The 15,897-nt window shown below is 43.2% G+C and overlaps 2 protein-coding genes across 2 annotated transcripts in view; one reads left to right on the top strand and one right to left on the bottom strand.

The window, feature by feature from the left end:
• Nucleotides 1–15,897, top strand: part of LOC142210031 (uncharacterized) — a 44,062-nt gene that overhangs the window by 12,331 nt on the left and 15,834 nt on the right. The gene's annotated exons all lie outside the window — the stretch shown is intronic.
• Nucleotides 2,344–10,723, bottom strand: LOC142209133 (opioid growth factor receptor-like). Its single transcript, XM_075278069.1, has 7 exons — nucleotides 10,649–10,723; nucleotides 7,107–7,178; nucleotides 5,223–5,289; nucleotides 4,661–4,733; nucleotides 4,230–4,296; nucleotides 3,328–3,476; nucleotides 2,344–2,662 (listed from the first exon to the last, which is right to left on the bottom strand). The coding sequence occupies exons 1-7, from the start codon at nucleotides 10,721–10,723 to the stop codon at nucleotides 2,362–2,364; spliced, it is 804 nt and encodes a 267-aa protein (XP_075134170.1). The 3' UTR covers nucleotides 2,344–2,361.

The raw sequence follows: 15,897 nt of genomic DNA, 5'->3' as shown, positions 1-15,897 counted from the left end.
TTTAAAACCTGAAAGTGAAAACCTCCAGGGGTTAAATAAAAACTGTTATCACATTCCAAGGAACACTCCACTTACTTTTTTTTTTCAAAAAGACCATCCCATTTTCTACTCACTGTCTCTTTCCTTATCCTACTTTCACCTTCTTCAGTAAGTCATACGATCACGCTGACCTCTTTTTTCTAGCATGGAAGTCTGTATAAACAGGAGGTCTCTCTCTCTGCTCCCCATACTACTTATACCATTCAAACCTACCGTGCGACTTTAAATTCATCAACTCCACCAGCAGGGCCGGCGTCAGTGCACGGCATAGTCGGGCAAGTGCCAGGGCCCACAGAGCCTCTGGGGGCCCCCCGGCACTTGTCCGCCCCGGCACTTACTTGTCTCGATTTCAGCTCATCGGCATCCGACAGACGCCAATGAGCTGAATACATAGGCTATTAAAGCAGGAGCTATGAGCTCAGCTCCTGCTTTAAAGCTGCGGCCCGGCTTGCGTGTGTAGGCGCAATGACGTGATCACATCGCGCCTACACACGCAAGCCGGGCCGCAGCTTTAAAGCAGGAGCTGAGCTCACAGCTCCTGCTTTAATCGCCTATGTGAATGGAGTATAAGGAAAATGTTAGTTCTTGTACCGTGTTAGCCAGTGGGTTGGAAATATAAAAAACAAAAAAACTTGATTGTCTTCAGTAGTTGATACTTTTTTAATGGCTAACTCATAATGATGACAAATTACTGATGTTTCGGAACCTCCAGGGTCCTTTATCAAAGTAAATTTAAAACATTTCTGAAGGATGCATATATATATATAAGGAGAAGGCACAAAGGGTGTTAGAATTCCAGGAGGAAGGGGGGGGGGGGGGTTGTTAGTAATTGGTAGAGACAATGTAAACACTTCCAGTTCCTTATCAGTTCACAGGTTCCGGTAAAGAAACAGGAAGCCCTGTGACACATTCAATCCACACTCCAGCGTTTGAAGCAGGGCCATGAATTTGCATTCATGAATTCGTCGTTCTCTCTTTGATCTGAAATTCCCTCTCAAAACTAAAATTTTCATGTGATTGGTGATATTGTGGTCCCCACTGCAGAAATGCTTTGATACGGGAAGGTCAATTCTTCGTTCTTTAATTGTATGGCGATGTGAATTAATCCGCATTCTAAGTTGCTGTCCGGTCTCTCCAACATACAGGTTATTAGTGGAACATTTGGTGCACATTATTAAGTACACTACATTGGATGTGCTGCAGGAGTACCTGTCTGGGATTCTATATTCCTTGTTCGAGTTCGGTATCTCTATCCTGTCAGTCATTAGTATGTGCGGGCAGGTTTTGCAACGTTGCTGACCGCATGGGAATGTTCCTGTGTTAGTTGGGGGTGATAGTGAGCTGCTGACAACCATATTATGTGAATGGAGTGAGAGAGCGGAGAGAGGAGCGTCGGAGAAGCGATGGAAGGTGACTGTGTTTGTTTTGTATTAAATATTAAGGTGGAACATAAGGGGGCCCATGAAACTGGGGGGGCAAATGAAGGGGAGGGGGGGAACGGCATGACACTGGGGCAGATGGGGGGTGGAACAGCATGACACTGGGGCAGAGATGGAGGACATGAAACTGGGCAGATGAAGGGGGAGAACGTGATGAAACTGGGGACAGAGATGGAGGGGGGACATGAAACTGGGGGCAGAGGAAGGGTGTTTATGAAACTGGGGGAGAGATGGAGGGGGGGCATATAATTTACGGGTGACTGTAGGAGGATTATACTGTGTGGGAGCACATGATAAATGAATGAGAATGGGTGGAGTCAACATAAAAGTGGGTGGAGCCAAATTTGCTGCGGCGCACATTTTGCCCCTCTTTCTACTCTTTAAAAATTGGGAGGTATGGCGTTGGTGACGCCACACTCCTGCGTGACGTCACTCGCTTCATCTGCGACGCAGTGTCTCGACTCCCCTGCCTCCTTTACAAGGGGGCCCACTGAGGCTCTGTCGCCCAAGGGCCCATAAAAAACCTGGAGCCGGCCCTGTCCCCCAGCTCTTCTATGTTCAGCCCCTTCAGTTTCCCCATTTACCTTTCCTTTCTCAGCGTTAGCAACAGTTGTTGCCACTTTCAGGATCTGCGGAGGCGTCATTGTTACAGTCTATGGTAATTCAGATATATAGTATTATGAGCTCTGCAGTGTGTTGCAGAGCAGCAATATATGGGTGTAGGTATTAGACATGGGTACAGGAGCTAGACATGGCTGACAGCATCAGCAATAGCAGATTTGAATCTACTCCAATGACTACTTTGCATAGCTTAAAAATGAAATGTTGCTTTAACAGTCCCATATGTGGCTGAATTGTGTTTTATTGTCATAATTGCACTTTTTCATGACCTGTTTATTGTATATGCTGTGACTATGGGCACTACAGGTGCCTCAACTGCAAGGTTTTTTTTTCTCTTGTTCACACTGATGAATTGAATCCATTGCATCAGTGCCCTGTGCTCCCGCGTGTTCTTTATTGTGAACATGAAATAGTCTAGTACGCTCCTTTCCACATTGGGTAAGTTGTTGTTGCGCAAGGTCTCCTCCAGGAAAAACTGTACCAAGGGGGCCTGGAAGTGTTCAAAGCCCATCTCCCCTAAACACTTGAGTATCCGGGTGATCCGCAAATTGTTGTGGCTGTGACTATAAAGAAAGAGAAGAATAATGTTTGTATACGTATCTGTATGGGAGAAGGTAGTATGGGGTAGATGGGTGGTAAAGCACTTTGGAATACAATGGCACAGGACACATACTGAAGATTTATTCTGTAGTTAGATATTCAGTATGAAACATGCCATGGGAGCCAGAAACCCCTTTAAAGAGGACCTTTCACCACCTCCCTAATTCCATTTCTTAGTATCTGTTAATCGGCTCTGCTCCACTGATTTTGGCACAGTTGCAATTTTTCTCTAGCCCCCACAGTTCCTGAGCAATCAATGCTGTTAGTTGTGGTGCCTGATATGCTATTTAGACTCTTTACTGTCAGGAGGGTGGTGTTAGGCAGGAGCAGACATGGGGTGTGATTCTGAGCTCCGACACTGGCTTACACTGATTGGAGCCCTGAATCACACCCCCTGCCTGACACTGCCCTTCTGACATTACAGAATTTAAATAGCACATCAAGCATCAAAACTACCTAAGCTTGTTACTCAGGAAAGGTGGGGCCTATGAGCAGATGCAAAGAACTTGAATTTGTGGCGGTGGTGAAAGATTCTGTTTAAGAAAAAAGACCCTGGGTCGCACAACCACATATTATGCTTCTATTGCCGCTAACAACATCAACGTCTAGAATAAGTATAACTACTAACATGTTCAAATTATGAAATCTCTCCTTCCAGTTCTTTGCCCTTGTCACCATCCCAGTCTCACAGTCCTGGAGTACGATGCCATAAAATCCCAGCATGAGCCTGTATGCAGCAAGAAACCTCCTCCTGACTTCTTGGTCTTGCTTCATGATCTAGAAAGTATTTTTGTAGTTTAGCAATATCTGACAGAAGAGAAGGTCGTTGGCTAGCTATAGGGGGAGGGGTTGCATATGGCCCAAAAGCCTATACCACGTAAGCTTAAATGGGGTGTAGAACAATGGCCATGCTACAGATTGGGACTAGACCTTTAGTCTATGTGGCAGGCAACAGATGTCCACTATGTGGCCCTTGCACCGTTTAGGGAAAAGGACTAGGACTGCTGGGCCTTGGGTATGGGTTTGCACGGTTGCCAGGGTTTTGTTATGTTTTAATTCTAATCCCGCCCCCGTCTCTATGCATGTAGCAATTTTGCTAAGTTATAAACTTAGGGGCACGTAGTCTGGTCTCATACCTTTGGTCCTCAAGTGGCTGAAAGTACGCCCGCCCACCCTGCCCCTACGGTTTTTTGGTTTTCTGTTGGTGTTTTCTCTGTGTTGTTTGTTTGTTTCTTTCTTTCAGTCGTCACAGCAAGCGGGGTATGGTCCATGTCCCAGGAAGTCATCCAAGGGTATTACATGGCAACGGATGGTCAGCCGTTGTCATAATGACGAAGATTGGTGGTTCGGGACATGGAGTATGTTTTTTCCTTTAAATTGTTATTTAACCTAATAAAGCTGTGGCCAATCCCACTAACCCAATATGACGGTGTCCGTCCAGTTTTTTATGGTGGGGGGCGGGATTCTCATACTGGTTAACTTAAGGTGTACATAGGTATAGGTCCCAGCAGTCATAATAATGTCAGGTACCTGGATTTCATACATGGTCAGTGGTTTAGCTCTTGAATTTCTCCCTGGTTTCTGTAGTGGAAAAAGCCTACAATGCAAGTAAAAAAGCAGAATGTGATGATCACAGAAGTAAAAGGCCCAAACATGTGGCTGTACTAGTGTGTATTTAAGAGGTTGAGCGTAAGAGTAAATATTACATAGCGGTATATAGCGGTAGATCACCACTGCAGATGGGAAGGGCCAAGCGTTAGTGTTTCCCTGGTTCATGAATATGATTCTAGAACTACAGTGAAGACTGACACTTGTATAGAGAAGTAGTAGATCAGGAGAGAAATATAATGCTGCTCAACAATATAAAAATACATGGTCAGTGGAAAGCTAGGTGATGACTTCTACAGATATTATAATGCCAAAACTGGTTGTCTAAGCAACTGTTAGATTGATAAACTCACCATTGGATGTAGGAATGATTCATCTCCAATATGTCATACTTCCAGTTAAAAAGTATCTCCTCAATGTATACTCCTGTGAAAGCAAGCAAGATTGTGGATTGTTAACTGTAAACTTGGAATAATGGCCACTCACTATCCTGGTAATGCCTGTGGAAGGTAGTTTTCAGGAAAACCTACAGATGTAGCAGAGTTATACTAGGTTATACTAGGTTCACACTAGCATTCGGGTTTCTGTTGTTCAGGTCCACATGGGGACCAGAAAGATGGAGACCCTGTCCACTTAAAAAGTGGTTACACATGGAAAGACACAAACTACATAGACTATAATGGGGTCTGCTGGGTTTATGCAAGTTTTATACTGAAACGGTCTCTGTGAATCCATCCTAAACCTGAAGTTCTGCAACTGAAAAATGTATTTCCAGTAACGTTTTGTTGTCTTCTGCAATAAGATATCATGCTGCTTCAGTTTAACCTACTTCAGAAGTTCTAGTAAACTCTGATACATAATTAAACAATGGCTAAGTAGAATCTTTACTACTTGACCCACTGACTCAACTCTTACCATTTGGCTGGAAGGGCTCCCTGTTTTTATAAAAATCCAGATTTGGTGTAAGGCTTAAAGTCTTATCCTAGGAAGAAGAACACAAGTAACAAGACTAGTAACAAGCTCCAGAAGATCAGATTATTAAATGCTACGTATACCTTTGTTAGAATTCCTTTTTATTATTGTATCATATCTATTATTGGGTAGAATACATTTTTTTTTAAATATGGTTTTAATAAAAATTCTCCTTGTTTTTTTTCAGCAGCCATCACTTGTTCATATACACAGTCCAGGCACATTAATGCGACCACCTGTCAAAATCCAGAAAAACCACCTTTTGAGAGCGGACCACTGTGAGACGTGCAGGAAGAGAGGGGATGTTGTGATGATGTTCACTGGGATGTTGAGCCTTGCCGACTCCAGTGCCGTGGCCAGCTGCGCTAGGTTACGCGGTTAAGCATCCATGGCGCGAACAACCCGATCGAGGTGGTCCCACGGATTCTCGATTGGGTTCAAGTCCGGGGAATTTGCTGGCCAAGGGAGTACGGTAAACTCATCCTGGTGCTCCTCCAACCACGCACGTACACTGTGAGCTTTATGACACGTCGTGTTGTCCTGCTGGTAGATGCCATCATCCTGAGGAAAAACAATTCGCGTGTAGGGGTGAACATGGTCCGCAAGGATAGATGCATACTTGTGTTGATCCATCGTGCCTTCCACAATGATGAGTGCACTCAGATGGCTGATGACACGTGCCTGTTGTGATTGGTTATTTAACGTTGACGTCAAAAGTAGGTGGTGGTCACATTAATATGACTGGACTGTGTATATAGAGTACAAGCTGCTGTGTCCACTTTCATAGATATCCATATGAGGAGCTGCCTGAAAGCTTGTTCTGTCAGTGTTATGTCTGTTGTTCAAACTGTTCATAAACACTCTTTTATGCTAAGCTGAAAAACACTGCAGAAAAGACCATGGCAGAAACACATCGAGATTTTTTCACATTTTACCTCTATTATACCCTACATGTAACCAGCCAGCATTTCCGTAGGTATAATACACATGCTGCAATTTTTTTTAAAAGCTGCAAATTTTTTTTGCAATGTGTACTTGGGATTAACCAGAATCTCATCCACTTTGCAGGTAACATAAAATGCAGCATTTTCGCAACGTGGGGCACTGGCCTTAAAGGGGTTGTCCCATCACAAGGATCCTATCTATACTGCTTGTTAATGTGGATGTAAGACTTTTTCTAAATACACTGCTTCAGCAAAACTGCTTTGTTTGTCCACTATCTTACTTTATTCAATTTATTGTTGACACAGCCCTTGACTTATCTGCTCAAAAGTCAAGTGATGTATCTGCCTGCTCTCAGGGGGGAGGGAGGAGGGGCTAAGTGCACGGGAGCCAGCCTGTGTATCTAGCTATTCCTGTGTCTACACAACGTGACCTAGCTTCCTGTTAGCAGAGGAGAGGAGCTGCTTTCATTTCTGAACGTCTACTGTTCTCCCAGTCATTAGGCTAGCTAATTCAATTGTGTTCATTATGGCAGAGACAGGCAGTCTCTGTATGTAACACAGAATGGAGTTGCTCCTGCCTGTACTTCATAGTCCAATATTGTGCATATAGTGTTGTTTGAGGACGTTTGAGGACGTTTGATGACATCACAGGCCCTTCAGCCGCTCCATAGGATCATGTGGTGGGCGGACCTATATGCTAATTTGGGGCAGAGCTAAACGGCAGGTTGCATGAATGCCCTGTATATAAATATTATATACAGGGCATTCATATGGGGGAGAAATGACGGCATACGATTGGGTTTAACCAGAAATTGCTGGGCAATTCTTTCCTATAGGGAAGCTTTATTGTGCATGACTGTAGGCAGGTATATAAGGGTCTTACGTTTGGTGGGTATCTGTGTCTGTACATCTGAAGGTCCCCTGATGGAATGGATCTTGGAAACCTTGTATGGAACTGTGAGAAACAAACAATAACTTGAAGTTACACGTGACCGCTGAGACCAATCAGCGACTTCAGCACAACGCCAGAAGAGACCCAGGAGAGCAGATGAACCGTGGGACAACACCAGAACAACGGCAACAGGTGCATAAATGCAAGAGAGCAGTAGGGGCATAAGTTATACAAAGAGACGTATGAGGGTATAACTAATAATAGGGGAATTGGTCAAAATGAAAGGGTTGTCCACAATAAATAATAGTGCCCTTCAGTGAATTATGATAATAACTAATAATGCCTTGTGTACCCCCATAAATCAATAATTCCTGAGTGTCACCTAAAATTAAAGGGGTTGCCCGGGATAACCACTTTTTTAATATGAAGCTGGCATAGTTGAAAAAAAACAAAACAAACAAACTCACCTGTCCCCGGGTTATTCCAGATAACCGCTTTAATTTTAGTTGGCACTAATAATTTGAGGGGGTACACAGGACATTAATAATAAGGGTCATTATTCATTGAGGGGCACTATTATTTAAAGGGGGCACGCAGGGGTATTATTCATTTCCTGTGTATTCTTATATTACAAATTTTATAACAGAGGTAGCAGCAAGATTGGGACTTTGTGTAGGTGAGGACAATATGGATCAGGTGTCTAGAAAATTGAGGAGCCAAAGATGTCTGCTGTAAACTTTACAGAGACAAGTCACAGCTGGAAGAAGTGGTCATGGCGGTCCAGATAAGAGAGATGAGAAATGTGAACGATCACAGTAAGTGACGTCACCTGTAAGTCACTACATTGTTCTTTTACTGTATTTACCTAAATGGTCTTTGCAGATATGCGTAGAGCCGGTATATACCACTATAAGGTCATAGTATAATGATAATATTGGTATTCCTGAGATGGGGTCCACTTAGAAGTGTTCCCCCCTTGTGCTGACCCCCTAGCTACACCTCTGAACTTAGCGTAAAGTAGACAACTTTATATTTTGTCAATTCTTATAGCATACCATTCTCCTGGGAGAGATGCAGCTGTAGTGAATTGTGTGTAACTAAAAATTTCTGGAAGGCAAAACTAAACAACATAATGGAGTGTCCAAATTGATATTTGCTATAGGGACCCTCTCTTCTGATTATGCCACTTACAGTAACAAGGCATATGATAATGGTCTTAGATTTTGTCGGTATTCATGTCTGTACATCGGGCGGTCCCTTGTTGCAGTGGATCTTGAATCTCTAAGCTGGAACGGTGGCAGACAGAGAATAATCTACATGTACTGTATGCTCACAAATACTGTATATCATACCAACATGAGATAGCCACAATTTAAAACCTAAAGGGATTGTCTGGGATTAATAAAATTAAATGTAGGCAGTTGGGAGAACATTCGAAAATACTTACCTGCATCCTCATCTTCGTTCCTACAATGGGCTGGCCATTACAGCTATTGATATGTTTGTTTACAGATGTGATGTCATGTTGATAGGCCCACTGCAGTCAATAACCATTGTATAGTATATACTATACTGCTTAAAGTGGTGACTGGCTGCAGCAGTGATGTCAAGTTGATGGGATAAAACTGTGCTGCAGCAGTGATGGCCAGAACTGTGCGGGAACAGAGGGGAGGATGCAAGTAAGTATGCATTAATTTTTAGTTCCTGGCCTTTCCCTGCTGGTTGCATTGAATTCTATGATCCTGGAAAACCCCTTTAAAGAGGACCTTTCACCAATTCAAGTTCTCAGGATCTGTTAATAGTCAATGTTCCACCAATTCCAGCACAGCAAGTATATTCTCTCTAACCTACACCAATTCTGAGCGACAGTAGCAGATAGTTTTGATGCCTGGTGCTATTTAAGCTCTGCAATATCAGATTGCTACAGATCGGCTACAGATAATGCTCATAATTGACTGCTACTTGTCAGGCTACCCTTGCACAGGACATTGCTTGAAGTTAGAAGTCCAGTTTCATTATCTGCAGCCATCATCACACATCTGGTACCCATTTTACTTACAGGTAGTCTATTAGGTCCAGCCTTTATTTCTTTGGCTTGCTATGAGGATAGAATTAAAAAATAATTATTTGGTTTGTATTCAGGTTGTTCATATGGCATACCCTTCTCATGAGAGGGAAAACACTAAACAGGATTGGATATAACAAAAAAATTAGGACATCATTACTTTGGTCTTCACCTCCAAGTTCTAACAGAAAACTGAAGTAGGGTAAGCTAAGGAGCAATGGGTTATTGAAAAAATGTACTTTTCCAAAAGGGAAAAAGCGTTGACATTCTCTGTGTCACTGGCTTAGTGAGGACCGGGGGTATCCTGGACTCCCTCCCTGAAGTTGGGGCTGAACGCTCTTGGCTTCTCTGGTACCTGGCTCTTAGTGTTATGTAGCTATTAGTATAGTATGTTTTATAGTATATTGCATGTATCCAGTTAAGACCTAAGCTGTCCATAAGAAAAGTTACTTTCCCTACACTTCTTCCAGGAAATGTGTCCTGATATTGTTTACTTATTGGTCTAATGACCTACATAAACATTAAAAAATGTTGGTGATCACTCCTAAAACAAATAAAAACATATCCAGATTGACTAAAAACATGCATGTCCTTAAAAAAATGACAGCTCCTGCTTCATTCGCCAGAGTATTCAACTCATCTGTGTCCTCCACACGCAGTAGAGTTGAAACCAGGACATACCTCCCGCCGACCGGGACTGCGGGACACAAACTGGAATCTGGGACTGTCCGGGGCGATATGCCGGGGAGGTATGCCCTATGATGTAAGCGGACCTGGTTATCTGTGTTTCCCAGCAACATACTGACCCATAATATAATCACTAAAGGACAGTATGTGACCAGGAGGCAGAGACTCGTAACATCATAGATCATTATAATGCTAGGAGTCCCTGTCTCTGCACACTGTCAGGGCCAGGAAATCTCCATGGACTCCATTTTATGGATTAGTTTCTCTTTTGTTTTTTTCCTTACCATTTTCAGTCTCTTAAAATTCCTTCCAGTTTCCTCAGAAGCCCAGAGATATTAGCGAAGCAGTATTGTAAGACCAGTGGATGATATCGGGCAAACCTATTTATGTTCGCAGCACTGGAAATATATGACAAAAAGTAAGGATAGGAAGGAGTTCTCTGTCAATGGCTGCTAACAGAAAACAATAGCTTGTATTCCACTGCACAGCACATAGTGATAAAAGATTGGTAACAAACACAAAGCGTCGCCTTATACTTGCTTCTTGGAAAGCTGTAAGTCTGTGTTCCTACTTCCTGCTCGGTTGACAGTGGCTAATATTACCAGATGAAGCAGAGCTGATAGTGTTAAACTGAGTAAAGACGAGTTTGCCCCAACTTATACGATGAGGAGTTATATCTATGATTTTACATAGCACAGCTGGTAAATCTATCCTAGTTCACAGAGTCCACAGCCTGCACTAGAAGTTAACTGTGCTGCGTCATACAGTGGGATATACTTACCCTGATGTAAGACAACGGTGGATTGTAGGTTGTTTGTGAGTGTCCCACTGCTGGTAATAAGGAAGAAACTGACATTCTTTTATCCTGATTTCAGCCTTGGGTTTCACTTTCTATGTCTAAATCCTTATTCCCCACCCATTAAAGGGGTATTCCCACCTCACATACTCATCAGTCTTTACTGCTGTAAAATCTTCTTTCTTCCTGGTTTCTTGCATCATTTTTCTTATTCTTTTCTTATGGTAGAGTTGGAAGGGACCTCAAGGGCCATCGGGTCCAACCCCCTGCGAGTGCAGGTTTTCCTAAATCATCCCAGCTATATGTTTATCCAGATTCCGTTTGAAGATTTCCATTAATGGAGCGCCCACCACCTCCCGTGGCAGCCTATTCCACTCTCTCACTACCCTCACTGTCAGAAAGTTTTTCCTAATGTCTAATCTGTATCTCTTTCCCTTTAGTTTCATCCCATTGCTTCTTGTACTTCCTTGTGCTAATGAGAATAGGGTAGATCCCTCTGCACTGTGACTACCTTTCAGATATTTGTAGACTGCTATTAAATCTCCCCTCAGCCTTCTCTTCTGCAAACTAAACAATCCCAGTTCTTTTAGCCGCTCCTCATAGGACGTGGTTTGCAGACCTTCCACCATTTTGGTTGCTCTTCTCTGGACTTGCTCCAATATATCGATGTCTTTCTTGAATTGAGGCGCCCAGAACTGTACACAGTATTCCAGGTGTGGTCTGACCAGGGAAGAGTACAGCGGAATAATGACCTCTCTTGATCTAGATTCAATGCTTGTCTTAATACATCCCAGAATTTTATTAGCCTTTTTTGCAGCAGCACCGCACTGTTGGCTCATGTTGAATTTGTGATCTACTATTATGTCCAAGTCCTTTTCCCCTATGCTATCACTTAGTTCTATTCCTCCCATACTATATATGTTTTTTACATTTCTGTTACCCAGATGTAGAACTTTGCATTTGTCCCTGTTAAATACCATTTTGTTCGCCTCAGCCCATTGTTCCAGTGTGTCTAAGTCCTTTTGAATACACTCTCTCTCCTCTCTAGTGTTGGCTATTCCTCCTATCTTCGTATCATCTGCAAATTTTATGAGTTCCCCAATAATTCCATCGTCCAGATCATTTATAAAGATATTAAAAAGTACTGGGCCCAGAACAGAGCCCTGCGGCACCCAGCTTTTGACTTTCTTCCAGTTGGATGTGTAGCCATTTAGTATTACTCGTTGTGCCCGATCATTAAGCCAGTTGTGAATCCACCTAACTGATTTTTTGTCAAAGCCATACTTAATCATTTTTTCAATAAGAAGGTTATGTGATACTTTATCAAATGCCTTACTGAAGTCAAGATATACTATGTCCACGGCATTCCCTTGGTCCAACCATTCAGTGATTTTGTTGTAGAAGGAAATCAGGTTAGTCTGACAAGATTTATTGGTCATAAAGCCGTGCTGGCTCTGGTTAATTAATGCCTTCCTATCCAGGTACCGAAGTAAATGTTCTTTGACAATTTGCTCAAAGATTTTTCCTGCTATCGAGGTCAGACTTACCGGCCTGTAATTTCCTGGATCGTCCCTTTTCCCCTTTTTGTAGATGGGGACAACATTTGCCCTTTTCCAATCTAAAGGGACCACTCCTGTTTCCCATGACTTACCGAAGATTATAGCAAGGGGTTCTGTTATTTCCTCTGCTATCTCTTTCAGGACTCTAGGGTGTAAATCATCTGGTCCTGGGGACTTGGTTTCCTGTAACTTGGCTAAGTGCTCTCTTACCAGACCTTCGCTTATAGTCAGCTTGGAGTCCTCCTTCCCCTCATCTCCATCACCATTAATGTCGATATTTCCATTAGTTTCTTGGGAGAAGACGGATACAAAATATGAATTTAGTAGCTCCACCTGCTGTTCCACCATGTTAACTGTTTCTCCTTTGTCATTCTTCAGGACTCCAATGGTCTCCTTCACTTTTCTTTTGCTTTTAACATATCCCCAAAATCCTTTTACCTTACTCTTTGCCTCTTTTGCAAGCTTCAATTCGTGTTCAGCCTTAGCTCCTTTGATGCTTGTCTTGCAGAGTCTGCAGACTGCTGTGTACTCTTCCTTAGGTATAGTTCCCATCTTCCACTTTTTGTATGTTTCCTTTTTCCTTTTTAGCAGGTTATGTAATTTTTTGGTCATCCATCCTGATACTTTTAGGTGCTTCTCATTTTTCTTCCTTCTAGGTATTGTTAGTTCCTGTGCTTTAATGATTTCCCTACGGAAGATTTCCCACCCTTCATGTGCATTTTTGTGCTTAAGAATTTTGCACCATGGTGCACCATGGTGGGCGGGGTTTCACAGGCAAGCTGCCGTTTAGCTCCGCCCCCAAATTCACGTGTAGCTCCGCCCACCCATATTGGACTATGAAGTACAGGCAGCAGCAACTCCATTCTGTGTTACATACAGACACTGCCTGTCTCTGCCATAATGAACACAATTGAATTAGCTAGCCTGATAACTGGGAGAACAGAAGAAATGAAAGCAGCTCCTCTCCCCTATCTGAGAGCAGGAAGCTAGGTCACGTGGTGTAGACACAGGAATAGCTAGATACACAGGCTCGCTCCCGTGCACTTAGCCCCTCCTCCCTCCCCCCTGAGAGCAGCAGATACATCACTTGACTCATGAGCAGCTAAGTCAGGACTGTGGCCACAAAGAATTGAATAAAGTAAGATAGTGGACAAACAAAGCAGTTTTGCTGAAGCAATGTATTTAGGAAAAGTCTTACATCCACATTAACAAGCAGTATAGATAGGATCCTTGTGATGGGACAACCCCTTTAAAGGCACAGTGCTGCCTAGATAGATGATATAGAGGTGGCATGCAGGGTGGATTGAGAATGGTTTACCCCTACACTGTATCTGAAACCAACAATATTAGTTAAAGTCTGTCATGTGGACATACATCATATGTAAAGAGAACTCTGTGCAGGGGCCAGTGCCTATCCCTTACAGATCAGCTGTTACAACAGTCTCTGCATAAGCCATTGCAGCTGCTCTTATTGAAGAGGACCTTTCATGGGTTTGGGCACAGGTAGTTCTATATACTGCTGGAAAGCCGACAGTGCACTGAATTCAGCGCACTGTCGGTTTTCCCGATCTTTGCCCTGGGTAAAGAGCTAGCAGTGCCGTTACCATAGCTCTTTACAGTCAGAAGGGCGTTCCTGACAGTTTGTCAGGAACGTCCTTCTCCACAGCAGCGCCTATCGCGCTGTACAGAACTATATAGAACTGCCTGTGCCCAAACCCATGAAAGGTCCTCTTTGGGGGGCTTTCCGTGCAAAAAATATATATATTTTTTTTAAAAAAAGGTCTGTTAGTGCTATTCATGGGTTAATAAATGCACCCATGTGCACCCCTTTAGCAGTGTTTTGAGTGATTTCTGGGTTTCTCTAGGAGTACTTAGCATCTTCTGTATTTGTTTGCATGCTGTAGCTTCCTGCTGTCTTAGCTCATGAAATGCATTATGGTAGTTGTAGGCTGACACACACTACCTCCCTCTCACTCCCTACTCCTCCCTCACACCCCCTTCCTGTCTGAATATCTCTGTCCACTGCTAGCCCTTCCCAAGTAACTCAACCCAATTCCCCCCGCCTCATCATACTTACCTGTCTACCTTTCAGACTTCCTTCTGTGGGGACAGCTCCTTCTGTTCTTTGACTATGCCGATGTGTGCGCAATAGTCCAGGTGCTGCACTTTATTTCTACTGCACAGGCGCGGGAGGCTCCTCCGGCCTGCACACATGCTGGGAGACGTCACAGAAGAGGAACCGTCCCCACAGACAGAAGTCCGAAAGGAAGACAGATAAGTATAATGGGGTGGAGGTAATATCGGTAATGTTCCGTTTCAGGAAACAGGCAATCAGAACGTCATCAGATAATCAGAAAATGTCCCTGGGATGGTCACATGACCGCCTCAGGGATATGGATAAATATACATTTTTGCTACATTATGCAATTATTTAGAAAGTGTGTGTGTGGTGGGGGGGGGAGTGTTTAGGTTAGGGCTACTACGCTATTACAACCCCTTTAAGTAATAGCGTAGCAGCCCTGTCCTCTCCGTAGTGTTGCTTTGAGGGAATTGCAGCACAATTCTTATTCTTTGAATAGGAGCAGCACTGCACATGCTTCACTGGCAGCTTCCGGCACCCCGTCTTTGTGTGGTCGGGGTGTTGGACCCTCCACAGATTACATACTGATGACCTATCCTGTGGAATCGAGTTAGTGCTGGAATTCATACAGATAATATATGCTTTTCTTTCTTATTTCATTGGGGGACACAGCACCATGGCGTAGACCTGGCCATTAGGAGCCTGACACTAGGAATGGCAAATGATTTCTGCTCCGCCTCCAGGCTATACCTATTTAGAGGTCCACAGACTCTGTGCTAGTCAGTTTTTAAAGGGATTCCATAATTAGAATTCCCTTTTTTAACTAAATCCACGTTGAAATAGCCTTAAGAAAAGCTATTCTTCTCTTACCTTTATTATTCTGATCTGCGCCGCCGTTCCTGAGAAATATCTTGTTTCTTCCATTTGTAAATTAGTTTTCAGACAGCACCGGGGGCATCTCCTGTACTGTCTGAAAACTCTCCAGCGATGCCTCCAATTTTCTTTTTCTGACTGCCTCTGCATCCAAAAGCGCCGACTGCAAATGTCCGGACATGTTCAGGTTCAGGACATTTTTGTGGTTCTGTGATTCTTTGTTCTTTTTTTTTTTTTGGGTCTCTCTCCTACTACAGTATTGTGGTACAAGCTGACTAGCACAGTGTCTGTGGAGGGGTATAGCATGGAGGCAGTGCCTACATCTTTTGCTATTCCTAGTGTCTGCCTCCTAGTGGCCAGGTCTATACCATGGTGCTGTGACCCCCAATGAATGCAATGAGAAAAGGATTTTGTGGGAAGGTTTTTCTGCTTAGACTTTATCTTCTGCTTAAAACAATAATGAATAAGAAAGATGCCATCTTGTTTTTAACATTGCAGTGAATGGTTGTGGTTGCAAAAGGCAGTTGAACCGTCTGCCTCCGTCATTCTGTCATAACAACAAACTGAAAAGTGTAAGCCTAGCCTTACTCGTACAGCACTGTAAGTATTGGTTGGATATGTACATCACCACACTTACCGCATATACTGTATATAAAACATTCATTGTAGTCACAATTCACTTTTTTAATGAGCCTTTAATGCAAATAAAAAACAAAACAAAA

Source organism: Leptodactylus fuscus, chromosome 6 (assembly GCF_031893055.1).
Source record: "Leptodactylus fuscus isolate aLepFus1 chromosome 6, aLepFus1.hap2, whole genome shotgun sequence".
Lineage (NCBI taxonomy): Eukaryota > Metazoa > Chordata > Amphibia > Anura > Leptodactylidae > Leptodactylus > Leptodactylus fuscus.
Note: the sequence above shows the minus strand (reverse complement) of the source record. Positions and strands in the feature narration are given on the sequence as shown.

Coding starts and splice junctions, on each gene's coding strand:
- LOC142209133 (XM_075278069.1), bottom strand. CDS start 10,723: ATGTCAGTTTCTTCCTTATTACCAGCAGTGGGACACTCACAAACAACC. Junction 7,179..10,648: donor CACCGTTGTCTTACATCAGG/GTAAGTATATCC, acceptor TGTTTCTCACAG/TTCCATACAAGGTTTCCAAG. Junction 4,734..5,222: donor GGAGCCCTTCCAGCCAAATG/GTAAGAGTTGAG, acceptor TTGCTTTCACAG/GAGTATACATTGAGGAGATA.